Source organism: Sciurus carolinensis, chromosome 11, assembly GCF_902686445.1.
Source record: "Sciurus carolinensis chromosome 11, mSciCar1.2, whole genome shotgun sequence".
Taxonomy (NCBI): domain Eukaryota; kingdom Metazoa; phylum Chordata; class Mammalia; order Rodentia; family Sciuridae; genus Sciurus; species Sciurus carolinensis.
In genome coordinates, this window is record NC_062223.1 from 86,638,751 (window position 1) to 86,660,788 (window position 22,038).

The 22,038-nt window shown below is 36.1% G+C and overlaps 1 protein-coding gene across 6 annotated transcripts in view; it reads right to left on the reverse strand.

Moving 5' to 3' along the window:
- Dlg2 (discs large MAGUK scaffold protein 2) overlaps nt 1–22,038 on the reverse strand; it is a 2,079,243-nt gene that overhangs the window by 1,193,970 nt on the left and 863,235 nt on the right. The window contains exon 1 of one of the 6 annotated variants that reach the window (XM_047516996.1): nt 9,861–10,093. The exons of the other annotated variants lie outside the window; for them this stretch is intronic. Within the exon in view, the coding sequence (XP_047372952.1) occupies nt 9,861–9,962 (102 nt within the window). The 5' untranslated portion in view covers nt 9,963–10,093. Of the gene's footprint in view, nt 1–9,860; nt 10,094–22,038 lie in introns of those variants that run through there. 6 annotated transcript variants of the gene reach the window in all.

Sequence of the window (22,038 nt, forward strand, 5' to 3'; positions counted from 1 at the left end):
AGTTAAGTCAGTTCTACTTCAAATAGGAGAAAATAGGATATATCAATAATATGCTAGGAATGATATGTAAAATTTTCCCTAGAAAAGTGATGGCACTTGGCATATACTCATTGAAGGATACAGTTAATATTTGATCTCATTCACATAGTAAACTCTCTTCTTTCCCACTCCTGGGCCTTGCATGTCAAAGTGAAAAGGTTTTGTGACTATTTCATACTATGCTAACACAAATAAAAGCAAAATGGAAAGGGACTCTGAGAGAGTGAGAGGAAGAAAACTAACATTTATTTAATAGATATTGCATAACATATTGTTTTAGTAGCATTCTTATTTGGTTGGTGTAGCAAACCTACTAACTATAAATTATCTCCATTATATAGATGCAAAAACTGAAACTCAGAGAGGCAAAAGAAATTCCCTAAGATCAGAAAGACAATGATTCAGTCATATAACACCTTTTAATACCAATCTCTACCTTCAGGACTTGAGACCTATTTCTGTTTGCCTGCCCAAGACTTCAGACTCAACCAATGTCTCAGTTTGGTCTAGAGAGTAGGACAGAGCAGAATGTAATCTAATTCTCCCTTCCCCTCTATTTCTATTGTCCCTCCCCACTTCTAGCCAAGGAAAAGGAGCACCTTATATGCCATGCCACTTCTTTCTGATATCTTTTTCTTTCAATATTTCAAAATAAAATGTGTTGGATCATAGAGATCAATAGTAGATTTGAGTCCAAAGTCAACTCTTTTTCCTTTCTGATCTAGTAAAAGAATTTAGAAAGCCCAGATTACATTTAGTCACCTTGGAAAAGACGAAGAAGAGAAGTAATACATAGAAATATGTATCTTCTGGTTTTGATTCTGTTGAGAAACCTGACTAATATAACCCATATCTGAACTGGTTCCCATTATTATTCAGGCAAAGTCCTAAGATCTGCAGTCAGCAACTGAAGACCCAAGAGAGCCAATGTGCAGTTCTAGCCTCAGTCCAAAGTCTTGAGAATCAGTAAAGCTGGTGGTATAAATTCCAGTCTGAAAGCCTGCAGGCTCAAAATCCAAGAACAGATAATGTTTCATTTCAAGTTCAAAGGCAAGAAAACACCTGTGTTCTAACTCAACACATTCAGGCAGGAGGAAGTTCCCTCTTGTTCAGTCTCTCTGTTCTACTCAGGTCTTCACATTAGGAAAAGCAATCTGCTTTACTCAGTCTACTCATTCAGATTTTAATCTCATTCAGAAACAACCTTCAATACTCAGAGTGATATTTGATCAAATCTCTAGTCAACCCATGGCCCTATCAAGTTGACCCAAAAAATGATATAATGCACCAGGGTAAGACATTGAGTAATACCTACTCTATATTTCAGAGATCATGATCTCTAGGAAGTTTAATAACACAAGAGGCCCTCAGAGGCAGATTGTTAAGGGAAAATGACAAATAATAACAATATATGCAACCTTTATTTTTCACCCAGTAAATATTTATGGACAAATCTAGTCCTCATTCACTCAGCAAATAATTACGGACTGCCTTTTTGTGGAACAGAAACAGCTCTACTTGCTAAATTTTTCAAGGGACTCTTCTAAATCATCTGAAATAGTCCCTGGTTCTTAGTTCAGATGGGCAAACAGACAATTAAATAGAATTTACAAATGAATAGTACAATTAAGGTGCAAGCATTAAGTAGGAGGTGTCATAGAAGTCCAGGAGTGATTTCTAACTCAGGAAGGACTGTGGTGATTTCACTACATGGGCCTTGGAAGTTTACCTGATATCAATGGGTGAGTACGAGGCAAAGTTTCCATAAAATGTGAGCATTTTCAGTATCCTGAATCAATGACTCGACACCCCTTTTTTATGAACATATTTGAATGGCAGCATAACAGTAAACTCTTCTTATTTTTAACATTTAGGTTTTTTCTCCCAGACTTTTTACTTATGATAAAAGTTTTAAAAGACCTTGAAATGGCAAGTATACTTTGTCAAAAGTGACACAAGGCCCATGCAGTCTGCTTGTTTGAGACTATCAACACCTGTTTCACTCATTAGCTCATTTTTCATTTTCTCTTTCTGGGTCAGGTTTAATCTAGGAATATTTGGGAGGGTTAAAAATACATAAACTTCTGGATTCTCCCTTTCCTCACATTAAAACACTTCAATAATGTGGTGGTAGGTCAAAATATATCTCATTTACTGATGGATAAATTTTAAGGTACTTTACTGAAAACTATCCTGTTGATAATCTCCATCTTCTTCACCAGTATGCATAATGGTTTTAATGAAAGGAAGGGGAAAGAAAGATGTGTTAAGTATTCACCACAGCCAGACATTGTGCTAAATGTTTTTATGTGTGGTATTTCACTTAATTCTTTTAATAGTCCTGCAAGGCGGGTGTTATTTTTCCTGATTCTTAGAGATGAAACATGTCAGATTCTTTCTTTATCTTGATTTCGAGAACTTCCAGTTCTTAGTTAGAGGTCAAGACATAGAAAGAAGGACACTAAGTTAGAATTAGGAGACCTGGTTACAGCTATGACTTGCTGTGTGACCTTGAGTAAGGCACCTCCTGTCTACATGATTTAGTAACCTCATGTGGAAAATGAGAGCATAAATACTATGAAAAATAGTGTCCTGGATCAAATTTCTCCATGAAGAAATAGCTTGTCCAACAAGGTTGGATTCACTGATAAGTGTACCTTGCATTCAAATTCAGCTGTGTTCCCAGAAATGTGAGTGTAAATTATATTTTGGCAAGTTGACTTACAGCTTAAAGGCACTTGTGAGAAGGAACCTGTTATTTGAAAGAGAACTACTGTTATTCTGGAAATAAGCATAGACTATTGATCTGAACCGCTTAGGCTGGAATTTTGACTTCACTACTTAGGAGTCATATGACTTTGGGAATGTTGACAATTTCAACAGAAATTCATGGTTCAGTTTTGCCACTGGTAACATGAGAATAACTAATATACCCATCTCAAAGGGTCACTGTGAGGATTAACTGAGGTGATATTTGCAAAGCATAGAGAACTATCTGGCACATGATAGAAACTCAGCATCTGTGTAGTATAGGGATTAATGCTTCCCTAATGTAAATAGATGTCCCTTTAATGTATGCATTTTGAACATTTGAAATTTTTTAACATCAGATAGTCTGCCCCTTCCCCTCCACTTGGGTACTGGCAATTGACTTCAGGGGCATTCTACCATTTGCTAAGTTGCCCCATCTGGCCTGAAACTTGCAATCTGCCTGCCCCAGCTTCCTGAGTAACTGGGATTACAGATGCTTGCCAATGCACCCAGCATTGAATGCATTTTTAAGAATTGAAGATGAAACACATCAATTTAGACATGAGATTTCTATTAACTTCTATTAATTTCTATTAACTTTCTGTTAACAAAGTTTTAATCTTATCCACAGGAGAATAAACTAGATTGTCTTTTATTAATAAATTTATATTGCAGAAGGAGATGATTTAGAGATTGAGAATGCTATGTTATATAAAGTAACTCATGGCAGTGCAAATTTATATGGACATCTTTAAAATAAATGTAGCAATACCATTTAATCATTAATCATCTTAAAATTAAAGAATATTGACAGTAAATTTATTTCATCGTATCAAAATAATTTCACATCCAAAAAGGACTTATTCCTGAAGAGGTTAATTGTATTTTTAAGAGTATTTGGGAGGAAACTAAATATCCAAAGATAAGGATAGCTAACTATCATAGAGCTATTAAAATATATTTGCAAAGGCTATCATAAGTTGAAATATGTTAAGCCAACTTAATAACAACTAAATTTTTCAAATAATCTATGTATAGACCAACAAAAACAGAATAGTATCAAGAAACTAGTACTGAGAAGCTGTACATAAAAATATTACCAATTTTTATATCTAATCCTCTGGCACCATAAGTACTTTCTAATTTTTTTCTTTTTGAATTTGTTTTCCTATTCTATTTCAACAAACACATATTACTATAAAATAAAAACAAAGAACACACCAACATAATTAATTTTGCAATATTCAAAATACTCAGAGGAAAAGTGTCTTACTAATAGCAGAAATACACACAGTGATGTATCTATTGATGAATCTTCTGGAACAATAACTCTTACAACAAAGTTGGTCTCACATTCAAATAAAGGAAGGAGCAAACAAAACCACTTCTCTGTACAAACTTCCTTGGCAGGAAAAGCGAGTCTGGGAGAGGTGTAGAAAGCCAGAGGGTTGCAGGGAACTGTCCACCAGAGAGGTGCTGACAGTCCCTCTGTTCTTCAGTAAGAGCACCCTCTAGAGGTTAGGAACCCCCAACCCACTCCCCCTTCCTCCTCATCCTTTCTCCTTTCTCTTCTCATCATCCTAAGCTATTTTCCTCCCTTTCCTATCTCCTTTCTCTGCCTGATAACTATGGAGACCGGAAAAAATATACTTGTAAAGCACCTAAAATAGTGATTAGGTATTTAATCAAACCAAATTCTTTCTCCCTTTACCTCTGTAGCAGCTGGACTCCTCTTTTTTCCTTTCCATTCCCTCTTCTTTTTCCTATTTTGGTCCATTTTAAATCCATTTTAACTTTCTCCTTACTATTCCTCTTCCTTTTGGGAAAGTCACTATATAGAAAAAGCAAAGTTGTCTTCTACCACATGATTCCTTTCACTTGAGTAGAGAATTTTGAGATGTACAAACATTCACTGGAAAAAAGTGGGTTACAGGATTTTACAACACTTTCAAGAACTTTTATCTATATTAATACATTGAAAGGGATATTAAAGGCAAATGATTTGGCCTAAGGGCTTAGTGGTTTGATTTAATGGTTTGAACTATTATATCAACAAATGGCTATTGGTGGGAAAAACAAAGGTTCTCTGAAGTTTGAACCATATTTCCTTTTTAAAAATAAAGTGTACAACATGCTTTGTTATACCCATTGAAATGGTTTCTATAGTCAAGCCAATTAACATATCTGTTATCTTACAGTACCTTATATAAGAGCATCTAAAAAATTACACATACATGCATGTGTGTGCACATATACAGAAATGTATATACGTATATACACATGCACACACCACGATCTCTTTATTTATCTGCTTATGGACCCATAGATTGTTTCCATTTCTCAGCAATTATGAACATGGTGCAATTAACATGAGAGTGCAAATATCTCTATCAGGTGCCAATTCCACTTCCTTTGAGTATATGTCTGGAAAGGAGGATTGATAGATCATTGGTAGTTCTACTTTTGTACCTTAAGGCACTTCTATACTCTGTTTTTTTTTTTTTTCTTTTTCCCAGTATGGGGGAATTGAACCCAGGGGCATGCTACAGCTGAATTACACCCTACTTCCGCCCTTTTTTATTTTTTTTTATTTTGAGACAGGTTCCCATTAAATTGCTTAGGATATTGCTACATTGCTGAGACTAGCCTCAAGCCTATAATCCTCCTGCCTCAACCTTTCCAGGTGCAGGGATTACAGATGTATGTTAACACACCCAGCTTCCATACAGTTTTTTAATAATGGCTGCACAAAACTACATTACTACTAACAGTGTACAAGATTTCCCTTGTCTCCACAACTTACCACCACTAGTTATCTCTTATTTTTTGGGGTAGTCATCCTAACAGGTATGAGGTATATCTCATTGAGGTTTTCATTTGCATTTCTCTAATGTCTAATGATGTTGAGCATTTTTTTCATATATCATTTTTCAAGAAATGTCTATTCAGGTCATTTGTCCATTTTTAGTCTGAATTATATTTCAATTACATCTTTATTTTAAATTAAGAAGCAAACGAATCATTGTAGAGATCATTTTACTTTAAAAGGTACTTTTAGTACATTAAGAAAAAATTACAAATATTCTTCTTTTTCTGTTTCTTTTTGCCTTGGATATGTTGATGATTAGAAAGGAAGAGGAGTGGGACACACATGGACTGCTGATCCTTGTGATACAGCTATGCACAAGATAAAGGAAAAAGAAATGACATAAAGGCTGGATATTTAAATTACCTTTAGAATATGGATATCCATAGGTGAAGAAAACAGGTGAAGGTAAAGTTGATGCCTGTTTTCTGATCATGGCACATAAATTACTATGAGAGGAAAAAAAATCGCCTTTTAGAAAGGTCATTCCCATAAACTGTGTTGTTGAAGAATAGCAATGGACTAGGGAAAAAGAGGATTGCTATAATGGAAAACTCTTAAGAACAAGGATATTTTAGTTTTTCTTAGGAGACATAAAACCAGGTTGCTATGGGTATTCTGTACTTTAGGGAAAAGAGTGGAATTGTTTCCCCTCAATAGACTTGGGATTTCTGGAAGAAAGGAATGGTGTCATATTTACATTTGCATCTGTAACATCAATTACAGTACCTGGGAGACAGATTAGCACAGAAAGACACTCCATATTTAGTCACAAGTCATACAGTCAGTTAACTAAACAGAATCATAGCCAGCATACAGCAAGAAGGGCCCTGGAGATAACTAAGTGACAAATTAATTTGGGGGTTCTACTTTGAATGCTCACATTGCTGAGCATCCTTCAAACCATTAATAGGTTTGGGATAACAAGCACAGACAATTTCAGTATTTTTGAAACAGTCTGGCCTACACATAAACATGGTTTTAGACTTCGCCATGCTGAGTACTTTATACAAAAGAAAATAAATATCCATCATAATAATCTTATTTCATGCTTCCTAGGTAATAGTGCAAGGAATGTAAGTTTTTTAAGTTCCTTATTGTCATATATGTCTCAATGAGCCTTATTCAGTAATTAAATTCTACTTTCATAGCTTAAAGATTCATTTGAAATCACTGTGATTGATTTTTCCTTAAATCAGTATTGCAAATAATATAGCCATTTGCCATATTGTTTAACTTTGAAATCATAGAGGCAAGAGGCTGTTATGATCATGATACCAATGATTGGATGTTTTTAAGTTTGCATTCAATGAATATTTATATATTAAATGTAACAATAGTATCAATTTTTCATGATTTTAATATATATACTTCATTTTGTAAATGTTCTACTAATATGTAAACAGTTCCTAATATTCATATGAATAGTTACAGACTAGAATGAAGAAAGGCAACATTAAGAAAAGTGGTTGAACTCATAGCAAAGATGAACAACTTATCAAAACAACTATTTTAGTGATTCTAAAATAAATATTTTTGAACATGTATTTATTTTAATATTCTAGGTTTCTACCAGAAGTGATAAGCCCTTTGTAGAGTTATGAAAATAACCAAGGCTTATATAAAAGCACTCCAATCACTTGATGAATTAATACATTCTTAGCACTGCAAGTACCTCATTTAAATTTTTAGCCTCACAATGACATAATAACATATGGGGAAGTAGTTATTACTGTGGCCATTCTACATACAAGGAAACTGAGACTTAGAGAAATCATATACTTAAGAAATGTGAACTTTACTTTTGAAACATTATGCATAGGCGAGTATTTCACATTATGTTTTGTTGCTTCTGACATATAGTGTTAAAGAACTTCACTAGAGAAAGCTAGAGTAGAAAGTTCTAGTACTATTTTCACATTTAAGATTCTAAGGAAGAAGCTTTTCATTGGCCAGTTCATAATTAACAACCTAGGAAGTATGGTTTTATTAATTGATACCATTATATAAAAATTTTAAGAATTATCATATATAAATACTTGGCAAAACAGGATGGGATAAAACCTCTAAAAGTAATTTTTTCCATAGAATTAATTTATTTTCCAAAGAATAATGTCAACCAACAAATTCTACTTAGTGTTTCATTCTACTGACATGAATCTCTCACACAAACTAAATATGTTAAACCAAAAAACTAAAAGCAAGGGAACTAAAAGGGAATTAAACTAATGTAATTACCCAGCCTCTAAAAAAATAAATGCATGCTTATACCAATCCCCTCTAATATGGTTTGAAAGTCAGGGGAAACTATAACAAGCATAAAATAAAAACATTTTAAAACAAGCTTGAAGAGTTAAATGCATATTTAACAACATTCTCCATAGCAACAGTTTATTTTATTTGATTATTAGCTTGTGTTTAATTTCCCTAGATGAATAATTCACCTTTGTTACTAAGCATTTAGACCTGCAAAAAACTCCCATAAGTTCACGGGAATGGATTTTAAATAGTAGCCACTGTTGATGCTTCTCTAAGTGCAATTAGAAAAAGAGTGCACAGAAGCTTGTAGGAGGGGTGACAAGTCGAATAGGGAGTTAGTTATTGGTGCTGTTCATTCATGTACATTTTGCTGAATGTGATGAATACACAAGCCTTCAGCAATTCTAAGATCTCTTTGGGGGTTTCAAAAGAATTATCTAACTTCTCTTTAGTAGGATTCCCCCCAACCCCACCCGCTGCAGTGTTGGGGATTGAACCCAGGGCCTCATGAATGCTGGGCAAGAATTCTACAACTACAGCTACATTCCCAGCCCAGGAGTAATATTTTTTAAGCTGACTCTAAGGTGCAATTTGTCATATTGAGTAAAACTTTCATAAATATTTGGCAATAACTTTACCATTAAAGGATTTTATAAGACATCATCAGAGACTATTAACCTGAAGGGGTCTCAGAAATCACTTCCTCCACATTAGTCATTTTATAGAAGAAAACCTGAGGCCCAAGAGAAGAGAAAATTCTCTAGGCACAGCCAGTACAAGGCAGTCTTGACTCCCAATTTTTCCATTAAGCCTACACCTCCTCTGAGCACTATCCACGAAGTTGAATGTGTATGTTTCATTAACTTTACTGCCTTAGGTGCTTACCAGCTGTCCAATTCAGTCTCTGGTGTTATCTTTCAGAACAATGGGGATTGTGTGATTTTTATTCACTTATGGAAGTGAATTCTCAGTTATTTCAGATGAAGGGCTCTCCCTTTATCACTCCCCCCACCCTTAGAGAGTTATCAGAGCAGCCACAAGAATTGTTCTATAGAAACAAGCCGAGGAAACTCACCAGTTTTCCACAATAAGTAGAGACCTCTACTTAAGAGCAAGGGGTATGTACTCAGTCTATTCATGGGTTAAGACTTCTCAAAGGGCAAGTTTGATGCATCTTTTTCAGAAAGTGCATCATCAGATGCAACAAGAAAGCTCTATTAACATATTTTAGAGACGGGGCAATGAATGGTAACCTGTTTCAAAAACCATCAAACCTCGTTTCCTTGTGAACACCAATCCCCTTTGCAAAAACCCAGGGTAGGACAGTTATTTGCTACAAACTTTTCTAGGAACTGTGCCACTTCTTGATAAAATTTTTGTTTATTTCCAAAGGATTGTATAAGTTCTGAGACAATCAAACAGTTAGAGTTAACCATGATCTCAGCTGCAGATTTTCATTCTAAAACAGAAATAAGCCCAACATCTTTAAAAGTGCTAAATCCCAAGCTGATGTGTTGAATTTCATGTGGAGTACATCTACCACCTCAGTTACCCTTGCCTGTGGGCCGACGCCAGGTAATGGTGATCTGTGATGAGTTTAGCTTTCAAATCAGCGTCTAGGAGCTCAGGTACTAGCAAATGTATAACGAGATCCCAAGAGAAAAGTCACCTAAGGCGCCCCCTTTCCAAGGAGTATCTGCTCTCACAGCCTCTGTGTGCTAGAGACAAGGTACTGTCACCACCGGGTTATCAGCTCTACATCGGACGCTGGAAAATCATTGGGCTCTTCAGGTTCCCAAACCCAGCCGGCTCTCGGTTAGGGCAGCGCAGTCGCAGCTTCGGTCTTTCTCCCAACAGGCAGACACATAAATAAACAACAAAAGGAATTGTTCGCTTCCCCATGGGAGGCAGCATGCATTAAAAAGACACGAACCCCTCGTCCTACCTTGCATCCAAACATCAACGACAGAGTGTTGTTGGTGCAAGCAACTTTGCAGTGGCAAATCATTGGTGTAAAACAGTCAGGGTCCTTAACAACAGGGGACATTCCTTTCGGGCTGCGACAGTGGCAGCTCGCTGGGAGACCCGAACACGGTGCTCGGCCAGCGCATGGAGCGACAGCCTACACCGAGCGGCCGCTTCGATCTCTGCCCCCTGCGCCCGGCGCAGCCATCCTGGAGCTCAGGTGGAAGCAATGCTGTGGGCAAGTACCGAGCGTCTTGGGGTCTCCCTTCCTTGGGGAACGAGGCGTGGGGGAAGGGACAGACCAAGAAGGTATTTTTTCCCCTCTATTAATTTGCGGAAGGTAAAATTTAAAAAAAAAGAAAAAGAAAGAAAGAAAAGAAAGAAAAGAAAAAAAAAAAAAGAAGAAGAAGAAACAAGGGGGGAAAAAAAAGAAAGAAAAAGAAAAAAAATCCCATAAAAATAAAGGGAAGCGAGGCGCTTAGAGGAGGGTTCAAAGGAGGTGGGGCAGTATTAGCATGTAAAAGGATGTGCCCGCCTACTCGCCCCAGTCACACAAGATTGCCATGCGAGCCTAAGGGGGCTGAAATTATTCCCTCCATGGGGGGTGGCTGGGGGACGTACTGCAGCTCCCGATTTGGTAAAAAGCCAGTGGCTTGCTGCAATCCAGAGTCACCGTGGGGAGCGCTGGCCGGGCATGTGGGGTGGGAGGGAGGGGCGGAGAGAGGGAGGGAGCTCGGCGTTTGCCAGCCTAGCCCAGCCCAGCCCGCGGGCGCGCTCTGAGCCACCTAGGCGTCCCTGGCGTGGGCTCGCGGGGCCTTCCCTGGCTGGTGTGACTCTGAGACCACAGTCTGCCCCCGTCACTGTTGCCGCCAGAGTGTAGACGACCTGGGAGGCAGAGTTCCTGGGTAGGGAGGCCTGCACTGAACCCTGCAGGGAGCATGCTCCCGGCCCACAGACAACTGCGTGAGGGTGGGAGGGGGGAGGGGAAAGTGGCCAGCAAGGAGACCAGGGCAGAAAAGGATTGGAAAGGGTTTTTGCTAGTGCCTTCCGCCCTTGACTTCTGGGTCAGGGAGCCTACTCACTCCCTGGGTGGTTAAAGTGGCCTGAGAACCAAAGCTTCATATGATGATAACATTTTTCAAACTCAGAAAGATAGTCTGCCGTCTCCCCCACTTTGTCTTAGAGGCTCCAGAAGCCCCAGAAGTATTTATGTTGTTATGCAAGTAAATATGAATGGCAAGACGGATGGATGCTTTCTTGTTTTGTTGAGGGAGGTAGACTTGTTTCTTGTTTAACAGAGACTGTCAAAATTGCAAAAAGACCAAAAAATCAGCATGTGCCTGGCACAGCTGCAAAATCTCTTATTGGAGATTTTTTTTCTAAGTGTGATAAGAAATGTGTAGGGCAGGAAGTGGGTAAATCTAGCATTCTTTCAGTGCCACCTGGGTGCTTGGCACTATGCCTCACAGATGGTTGATGAAAAGAGAGCAAGACATCAGGGTTTGGAGTCAGACTCTGGATCTGGTGTTAGGTGAGATTGTGTGTAAGTAACTTAATTATCTGAGCCCTTGTTACTTAGGTGTAAAGTGAGGCTATTAAACCCCACAGGACAGAGTTGTCATTCCTGTGGTATGCCCCAGTATATCACAGCTGTTCTTTACTTACAAACCTTGTCTCATGTCTAGTCTCTGAGGTAGATGTTACTGGACACAATTTTTCTAGTAAGGAAACTGAGGTCTTGATTGTGTCACACAATCAATACACCATGAAGGTGAGATTCAAAGAGAAGTAACAGAAAATAGTTTAAGAAGCAACATCACTGTAGACCTTGAAAACTTCTATAAAGGATGTTCTGAAGTCTCCAGATTTATTTAGGAAGTTAGGTTTGTCACATTCACATGAATCTGGTAATTTCAAGTCTCTCTAGCCAAGCACTAAACTCAGATCCCATCTGAAATACAGCAACAACATGGTCCTAAGTATTCAAAGCAAAACTTTTGTCAGATCTATGTCTTCCTGATGCAGTTCCTTCAGAATACCAGGGCACTTATAGTCTAAATTAATTAGTTCCAATATTGCTGAGCGTTTCATTCTTATAAAATTTAAATGTTTTAGTAAGAAAAAAAGAGCAAACCAACTTGGAAGTTTTCAAGTTAAATTCAGTACCCTATAAACTTTCTTTGATATATTAGTATTGAAAATACCCTACCTTGCTATTCTAAGTTAATGGAAACTAAATCTGATTGTGTTAGGATTCCTAGGAAGTTTGTTAAAATGTGTGGATTCTTAGTCCAACTCTATGTCAGGCTAAGAAGAAGAGGTCAAGGAATCTACACTTTTAATCAGCCCCCTTGTGAGAGGAATCTGGTCCTGTATATGAAATTAGGACCTCTATGAAGGGAAATTAGAATTGAACCAAGTTAACAGCAAAAATCAACATGGAAAGATTGTCAAAGTTGAATTAAAACTGGTTCTTAACTGAAGAGGGCAACCATGACTTAGGCTTCAGGATTCTTATACTAAGCAGTGGATCACCTCGTTTTCTCACTCAGTACGGGATCTGGTTTAATTCAGTCTAGTGAATGTCTGGGGGCTGCTGGGACTCGGGAGGATTGATGTACGGGTGTGTGCGCGCCCATGCACACAAAGCACATGGCATACTTGCTCTTAAATGTACTAAGTCAGTTTTTAGGAGAACTCTGGCCTGAGGCATTCGGTGGAATCTTAAGGTCACGTTTACAGATTAAGTGTATCCCTTAGCATTTTATGCCTGTATGTTACCATAAAATGTGTGATTGTGTGAGCGCTTCCACCTACAGAATGTCTATAATTATGGCTGTTTTTCCAAAGGAGAATAGATTCTAAAAAAGTTGCACAATATTTCCCTTATTCATTAGCCTATAATTTGGATTTCAAACACCCCAAAAGTATTGTATGCTCTATATTGTGATGTTCCAATAATATCTAACACAGTCTTTCCCTAATGAATTACCCAAGCTAAGGCTGACCTCCTATTCTAGGGCAGCATGAAAGGCTGTTATGTTCAAGTTAGTTCCCATTTTATAGTTTGTGCTGGTTCAGATTGATAGAGCCAAGTGACAAAACATAAAGCAAAATATATATCTCAGTCCTTGATATTTATGCTTAATTTTAACCAATGAATGTTGATTTATCTGTATCATTTATTTATACATTTCTTCTTATACACATATTTGTTTGTATCTGTAATTTGATAAAGTGTTTTTCCTTAGCAATTGTCCCTCAATAGCTCTGGGGTGCATTGAAGAGAGGAGAGAAGAGGGGCAAAGTGGCATCTATGACAGTGCATTCCATATGTCAGTAACCACTGTGGTTACAAAAGTGAGTCACTGTTACCTTAAGATATGAACACATTGCATTATTGGTCTGAAAAGCACTAATTTTGGAGTATACTGCATGGGGGTGTACTGTAATATTTTTAGGAATAGATATTACTAGGGAATGCCAGGAGATGATGCATTTGTTCTAATAGTCAAAATAACTACACTTACTTAGACATTTCAGTGATTGGTAACATTTATAGTTCTTCCTAATATTCATCACTTTTATAAAATACTGTTAAACATTTTACCTAATGACAATATTCCCCACAATGGAGACATAATCATAAAAACAGCATTATCAGTAAATGTGAACAGGGTTTGGTTTTATTGTTTTATTCCTAATCAAAAATTATTATTATTATTCCTATCAGAAATCGGGATAAAGAGGCCCGTTTCTTGTTTTTTTTTTTTTTTTTTTCCTTTCTTTGCTGATCCTTTCCATAGCAATTTTATCATTTTTATTTTATTTTCCTGCCCTCTAGTACTGTGATTGAACCCAGAGGCATTCTACCACTGTGCTATATCTCAGCTCTTTAATTTTTTATTTCAAGATAGGGTCTTACTCTTACTAGTTGCCAAGGCTTTCTTGAACCTCTGATCCTCCTCCCTCGGCCTCTGGAGTGATTGAGATGACAGGCCTGTGACACCACACCCAGCTCCATAGCAACTTTTAAACAATGTTTGTTCTGGTTGGAAAGGAAAAGATTAGACCAGGCACTAAATGCCATGTTGCTTCTGTTGCCAGTGACTTCAAGCTAGCCATTCAACCTCCCTTCTCTCTTAAGATGCAATGGCTACACCAGATCATCTCTAAGTTTATTTCTGCTACTGAAGTTGTTTGAGTGGCCTTCCAAATGTAGGTTTTTAAGACTGTAAAGGAAGCTTGAGAAACCATTTTGCTCAGTCACTTATTTTCAGAAAACAAACCCTCCTATAGTACGTATTACTTGATATGTACTAATAAAGTGCTTGCTGTGTGTACCGTTCTAAATTCAGCAGTGTGCTAGAGTCAGAGCCTGTTCATTAGGGCTGACTGTCTGAGCCTTGCCCAACTCCCCACTCAGTGACATCATGCTGTTTGCTTTGAATCAGTGCAATGTAATATTTATACCATGTAAAACTGGCTCTTATACTATAAATTAAGACTTTTCAGAGAAAATCTTACCAATATAGCATTGGTCTGCATGCTTTAACCACATTAACTTAATTAATCATTATAACCACTCCATCTTACCAAAAAAGAAAACTGGTCAGGGAGAGAGATAGAGATAGATAGATAGATAGATAGATAGATAGATAGATAGATAGATATAGATAGATAGATAGATAGATTGATTATGTAATTTGTTCAAGGTAACAAATTGGTATACTGGTCAGCTGAATGAATCTACAAAAAAGTTTTGATGACTTTCAACTACAGATGTTTCTTTCTCATGTCAGATGTCCTTCATAATTTGTTACTTTAGTCGATTTTGTTCCATGGACAGAAGAGCAACCTGTATCAGGGACATGATGCTCTTCTCGTGCCAGAAGGAAAAATGATCAATGGCTGGATATGCAGTGGCTCTTAAAACTTCTGTTTAGACAATAAAAAAACATTTTCCTACTTACATATTATTAACTAAGAAATTCTTATGTACTTAACCTGATACTAGCTGGGTAGGGAAAGATATTCCTCTCGAAGGGTGGAAGAACATATTGAGAACAATAATACAATCAACCACAGCTTAGCTGGGTGATAGAACTGGGCTCTGAAGCCAAACAATCTGGCTTGAAGACCCAAGTTCTAAACAAGTAGGCCATTCTGCCTGGCGCTGACAGCTAGCACATTCCAATTTATCATCTACGTTGCATAATAGAGTGTTATTTAGCAACTCTTTAGAGGGAGTTTTTCCCTCTGACTCTTACAAAGAAAGCATAGTAGATTTAGAAAACACTTAAACTTTGGAGCCAATAAGACACACTAGATTCTGCCACAAATAACTGTGCGATTTCAATCTTTATATCCCCTCCTTTTCCTTTTTTCCACTGAAATCGAAGTTCACCTATTTTCATTTAATCTTTAGTATAGATGTTTTAAAGCAAGCAATTCATCTATAAGTTTTGGAAAATAAGCTGTACTTTTGTGTGTGTTTGCACCTGTGTGTGTTAGTGGGGATTAAGTCTAGAGGAGGTGTTCTACCACGGAGCTACCCCCTCAGCCCCTTTAACTTTTTATCTTCAGACAAAGTCTCACCAAGTTGCCCTCAAACTTGCAATCCTCTTCCTTAACCTCCCAAGTGACTGAGATTACAGCTGTGCACCATGTACCAAGCCCAGCTAAGCTTCTATCATTGATCCTGAAATACATATGGCAAAGACATATGATTTTGGTTTTCTGCCATCAATGATTTTACAATTAATTGAAGAGATTGCTTTGAAATGAGAACTAGAAATAGCTCTCCATAACGTGAATACATAATTAATTACTAATAAATTTACTTAAAGTCCATAAGACTGCTTTAGATCAATCTAGTTAACTTATGTAAACTATCTCCTACGTTATAACACGGTGATAATTATAAGGCTGCTATAAGACTTAAATGAGATAATATATTACTAAATAGCTGTCACATTTATCTGGTTTGTGCTATGCATTCTGTAAATTGGAAGAATTTTGTGTTAATTTCCTAAATTTTTAAAAAATAATAGTTAACAATAAATAATAAACTGATTAGACTCACCCAATACATATAACCTCTTTGTAATGAACAATTCTGTCTTTAACTTTTCTTCATCAATTTTCCCCTCCCAGTGACTCTCCTTATCACTTTCTGAGCACTTCCATGCCCTCCTTACTGAGGAACACACAACTGCAGTTAGGGTTTTGGCAGGTCCCACACAAATTGATTCTGATATCCTCTATGCTTCTCCCAGCTCTTTGTTTTCACTCTAATTTCTGAGTCTGTTTCCATTCACTTGCCCCAGGGAATAGACTCCTATGGACATTTAGTGACTAGTTGGCCTTTGAGTCTCACTTAGCATGTTTGACCTTTACTTAAAATAGTTTTCCTGTTAAGTTGTATTATTGAATGATTTAATCAATAAATTAATGACTAAAAAACAAATTAATATATGAGTCAAAGCGGTCATTCCACCTAGACCACAGGTGAATTAGTGCAGATCTCTGCTTCCTCATGCATCCGACCTTCTTCCCCTACCAGCATCTGAGTTGGAAGGAGTATGCTTTTTGTTGAAGAAATGCCAGCCCATTGTGTCATAATCAATTTTGACTTTTTCTTTTAGCAATAAGTGTGTTGAGAGAATTATTGTCCTCAATTCCAATAAGACAAGGCGATACTTTGCCTTTGAGACTTTTCATGATGGTCACTTTCACATTTTTTTATAATTGAAAAAGCAACTCTAAGACATTAGTCTCTGCACCACCTGTGAGAATTTCTTTAGCAGCAAAATTAAAATAAAAAAAGAACTCTTAGGTCTTATTTGTTTATCAAATTTGATTTCAGTGTTGAAGAATGAGATTCAGGTCTTAGGTTCCAGTTCTGTTTTTGATACCTACTATATAACTCTCATTTGTCTCTTACCATGTTTGACAGTTTATATACTCATCCACTGAAAGACGGGAGGAGGTTGTTAAATATACCTGTTCCTATGAGGATTAGGTAAAATGTCCCATGTTAAAGTGCCTATCAAAATGTCTTGCACACATTATTAATGTATGCTTAATAATATTAATTCATTCACTCATTATTCTTATTCATCTCATTATACTCCAAAAGAAGCCAAGAAACTTGTTTCAAAGAAATGTTAACCAAACAGCAAAAATTTTGTGAAATCACTAATTCTATTTTTATATTGTGCTTGCCCATCTGTGAAACAAAGACAAATTATTCATTGTCAAAAAATACTAAATCAGAGTTCAACTTTGAGAGCAGCAATTCATGGGAAGACTGTGACAAAAACATGGCTCATTTTAAATGGCTTTATATTGCCACTGTGTGCTTCTCTACTGCAAATAGATTTTCCTTATCAGCTGCCTTTCATCTAAACAATAGATGCTCTCGTCTGCCTGCATGAACCAAATGAGGTGACTTATCCAGAAGAACACCATTCCATTATGTTGTAAGCAGGGGCTCTCAGCTAATCATATCCAAATTAAGTGAAATGGTTATTCAATGAAATGGTTGCTCCCCTGAAATTGTGAAGATCTTTCTTATGATCTCTAGCTACATATCTCTGATTTAAGATTATGACACATTGTCTCTTTTTCTCTTAATAAATGGCAAGCATGATGGTTAAAGTCCTTGATGGCACCAGATTATAAGCCTAGCCATATTTCCATTTTGTCTTTGCTTAAAATAAGATCATTGTGAGAAAAATTGCCTTTTGGTAGTGTGTGAGTTACTCCCATGGATTAAAAGGACAACCCATGTCAAGTATAATGCATTGGAAGATCTAAACTGTGTTTGCATGTGACAAAAAAAGCCTTTGTTTGGTTCATAAAAATACTAGCATATGTGAGAAATAGGAAGTCCAGTGGTCTAATTTCAGAATATACTATTTAACCTTAAATTTAAAATTAGAATGTAAGAAACATAGTCACATGGCAAATAGAGCATAATGGAAAGTTATACAATGGCACCATAGCCAATGGATGTGGCAGATCCAAAGTCCATGTACCTGAACAGCCCCTTGACAAACAGGTAGGAGAAAGGATTGATTGACCTATCTCTCCATTAGGAAATAGTAAATTAGGTAAAGAAATAAGAGCTGCATGCCTGTCAGAATGCATGCACTCCAAGAAGACTTTGCTGACACAGGAGAACAAAGGGAGGCAGGAACAACTAAAGGTATGTTTATTTAAGTAACCCAATAGGAAATAGTAAAACCTAGGTGACTTTGGGGAAGACTGTACTCCTCATAGTACTCAGCCAATGAGGAACCTGGAGAGGGACCCTGGTATTCTAGGGAATAAAATGCTGGTTGTACCCAATCTGTGGGTGCTTCTTGCCAGACTTTGTTCAGTGGCACACCCTTCTGCAGAAGTAAAGTTGCTTTGCCAAATAACTTTTGAGTATGTGCCTGATTTCTTGTAGCACTTGGATATTTCTAACACATATTAAATTCTTTATGTCCCCCATTGGGTTTCCAATTGCTATTTAATCATTTATTCATTTAACAAATATTTTTGAGGATCTCCTATGTGCTATCCACTATGCTAAGCTTGGAATGCAGTGCTAAGTACAGAACAATATGGTCTTGGTCTCAAGGAGATTACAGACCAATGAGGAGGGCAGACAGGTATAAGCACTTTGAGGAGAGCCATCCAGCTCTGTAAGAACATATGGGAAATCTCACCTGTAAGTGACTAAGGGAGGGCCAAAAAGGCATAACAGAAATGATTAACTAAGTGTTGGTTAGAAGGATGAGTGGAAATTACCTGGATGAATGAAGGAGGGAAAAGCATTGGAAGTAGAGAGAATAAAATAAATATACACAGAACATTTGGTGCCAAGAAATGAGGAGCATAGAAAGGACTGAGATGAGCTCAGAATAGCTGGAATACAGGAAACACAGGGAAACAATGGTGAGCAGAAACTGAAAAAAAAAGTAGACATTAGACTATGCAGTCATATTCAAGATTTTTGGTTTTATTCTAAAAGTCTAAGGAAAGTTGAGGAATATTTTTCTAAGCAGCTTTTACTAAGGAACAACTGACAGTCAATAAACTACAAATATTTAAAATATAAAATTTGATGTTTCAACGTAGGTATATGTTCATGAAACCGTCAGCACTGCCAAGATTGTAAACATACCTATCACCTTTGTGACTCTGTGGGAACTCTGCCCCTTATTTTTTCATACTCCTCCATTCCAAAGCAACCACATATCTGATTTGTCACTATAAATTAGTTTGTATTTTCTAGAATTTATATAAATGAAGTTATACAGTATGTACTTATATGTCTGCGTATTTTTTCTCTCAACATATCTAGTTTGAGATTTACCCAGGCTGTTGCATGTGTCAATAGTTATTTCTGTTGTTGCTGAGTGATATTATATTGTAAAGAGGTACTATAATTTGCTTCTATCTCTTGATGAACACTTGATTTGTTTCCAAAATATAGCTTCTATGAATGTTTGTGTGTCTTGTATGGACAATTTTTTTTCTATTGGAGTGGGTTAGCTTGATCACATGATAGACATATTTACATTTTAAAGAAACTGCTGAACTGTTTTTATACTGGTTGTATCATTTTACATTCCTACCAGCAGTGTATGAGAATTGGAGTCCTTTCACATTTTTGCCAACACCTGGTATTATTAGCCATTTTAAAAGTGGTTATTTTAATAGATTTGTAGTAGTATTTAATGTACTTTTAATTTGCATTTACCTAATGACTAATAGTGCTTAACATTTTCTATTATGCTTTTATTTTTTTGCTGTCTTTAGCAAAGTATCTATTTAAATATTTTGCTTACCTTTGAAATTGAGTTGCTTATTTCTTATGATTGAATTTTGAGAGTTCATTATATAGTGTGAATTCAAGCCCTTTATCAGATGTGTATTATACATATTATTTGCCAGTCTATGAGAAAATGTCTTTTCATTTGTTAGCAGTGGTTTTGGAACAGATGTTTTGAATATTGAAAAATTTCAACTTACCATTTTTTTCTTTTATGGTTCATATTTTTGGTCTGATATTTAGGATCTGTGCCTAACACAAGATCACAAAGATGTTCTCTTCTTATTTCTTCAAGAGGTTTTGTAGTTTTAAATTTATACTTATGATCAATTTTGAATTTGTTTTTATACATAGTATAATGCAGTTTTATAATAATTCTTGAATTCAGATAGTTTTAGACCTTCACAAACTGTCTTTTTTTTCCCCCTCAGAGCTGTTTTGACTCTCGGGGGTACTTTGAATTTCCATACAAATTTTAGAATTAACTTGTTGATATGGTGCCTATCTCTGAAAATTTCTACTGGAATTTTAGTGTCATTGAGTTGACTCTATAGATCAGTTGGTAGATAGTGAACTTCCAAACAGTTTTGATCATTCCAATGCATGAGCAAGGTATCTCTCCATTTTTAAACTCTTCTTAATTTTCTCAATAACATTCCTTGATTTTCAGTGTACAGCTCTTTTACTTATTTCATAAGATTTATCCCTATTCTGTGGTATTGTAAATAGAATTGTTTTATTTATTTCAATTTCTGACTTATAATTGATGTTTATCTATTGACCTATACCCTGCAGCCTTGCTAAATTTACCTATTAGTTTGGTAGCTTACAAATTTGATTCTATAGGATCATGTCACCTGTGAACAAAAACTTTTTTTCCCTTTATTGTTTCCTTTTCTTGACTGTGCTGGTTTAAACACCTAGGACAGCTTGCATAAAAGTAATGGGAAAGGATACTCCTGTCTTGTTCCTGACCTTTAAGGAAAAATATTCATTTTACCATAAAGTATAACGTTAGCTATAGGTTTTTCATAGATGTAACTTAAAAGATTTTATATTTATATTTTACTCAGCATTTTTAAAATTTATGTCATGTTTTAATTGGAAATACATGTTAGATTTGGTTACATGTTTTTATATATTTATTGGGAATATTTTTTAATTTAATTAATATGGTGAGTTTTGAATGTTAAACAATCCTGTATTCCTGGGATAAACCACACTTGGTCATTACATATTTTAGTTTTAATATGTTATGGAATTCCATTTGCTAAAATTTTGTTTAGAATTTTTACATCTATGCTTCATGGGAGATATGAGTCTACAATATTCTTCTCTTGTAATATATTTGCCTATTTTTTATATCAAGGCAATGCAGGCCTCATAGAATGAGTGGGAAGGTATTGCCTGTTTTTCAATATTTTGGAATAGTTTGTATAAAATTGATCTTTTTTCTTCTTTAAATGTTTGGTAGAATTTACCAGAACCAAACCATCTGGGCCTGAAGTATATGTATTTCTATGTGTATGTGTAGTTATGTGCATGCAAAGTACATGTTCACATGTGTACATATTTTTGTGTGGGGAAAAGTTCATATAAAGATTTTAAGCAAGAGTAGGGAATGTGATATTACATTTGCATTTCAAAAGATCATCTGGCTGTATGTGGAAAAGGATTGGAAAGGAACGATAATGGCAGTGAACAGACCACTGAGGAAGCTCTTTACTAGGACAGGTAATAGATAATGTTGATTTAGATTATAATACTAGAATTAGAAACAAAGATAACCTCAAGAAACATTTTAAAGCAAAAGTGATAGGCAAATGCTGGATCAGATGGGGGAGATATAAATGATGACATGGTTTTCTGGTTTATATAACTGAATAATTTTCTAAAGACATTCACTGAGATATGTTACACTTAAAAAGGAGTAAAATAGAGTGAGGGGGTTGGGGAGACATGATTCCTTGTTTTGGGTATTGGGGTGAGTTTTGTCTGGGTGTTGGTTTGGTTGTGCCTTTTATAACTTCAAGTTAGAAGTTATAAAAGTTAGAAGTTATGTTTCTAGAATTTAGAATAAACTTCTGAGATAGAAATATATATTTATGAACTTTTAGTAGGTTATATTAAAGACTTTGGAGTGTGTGATATCATCTAACCCAAGAGCATGAGAACAGAAAATTGCCTAGAATTAAACTTTTAAGAACTTTAGTATGTAATAATTTCCTTTTTTCCTTTTCCTTTCCTGTCTTTTTTTCTTTTTAATTTCAGGATTCCTATTTTTCTCAGTAACTATTCTGTTGAATCTGCTTAACTCTAACATAATATT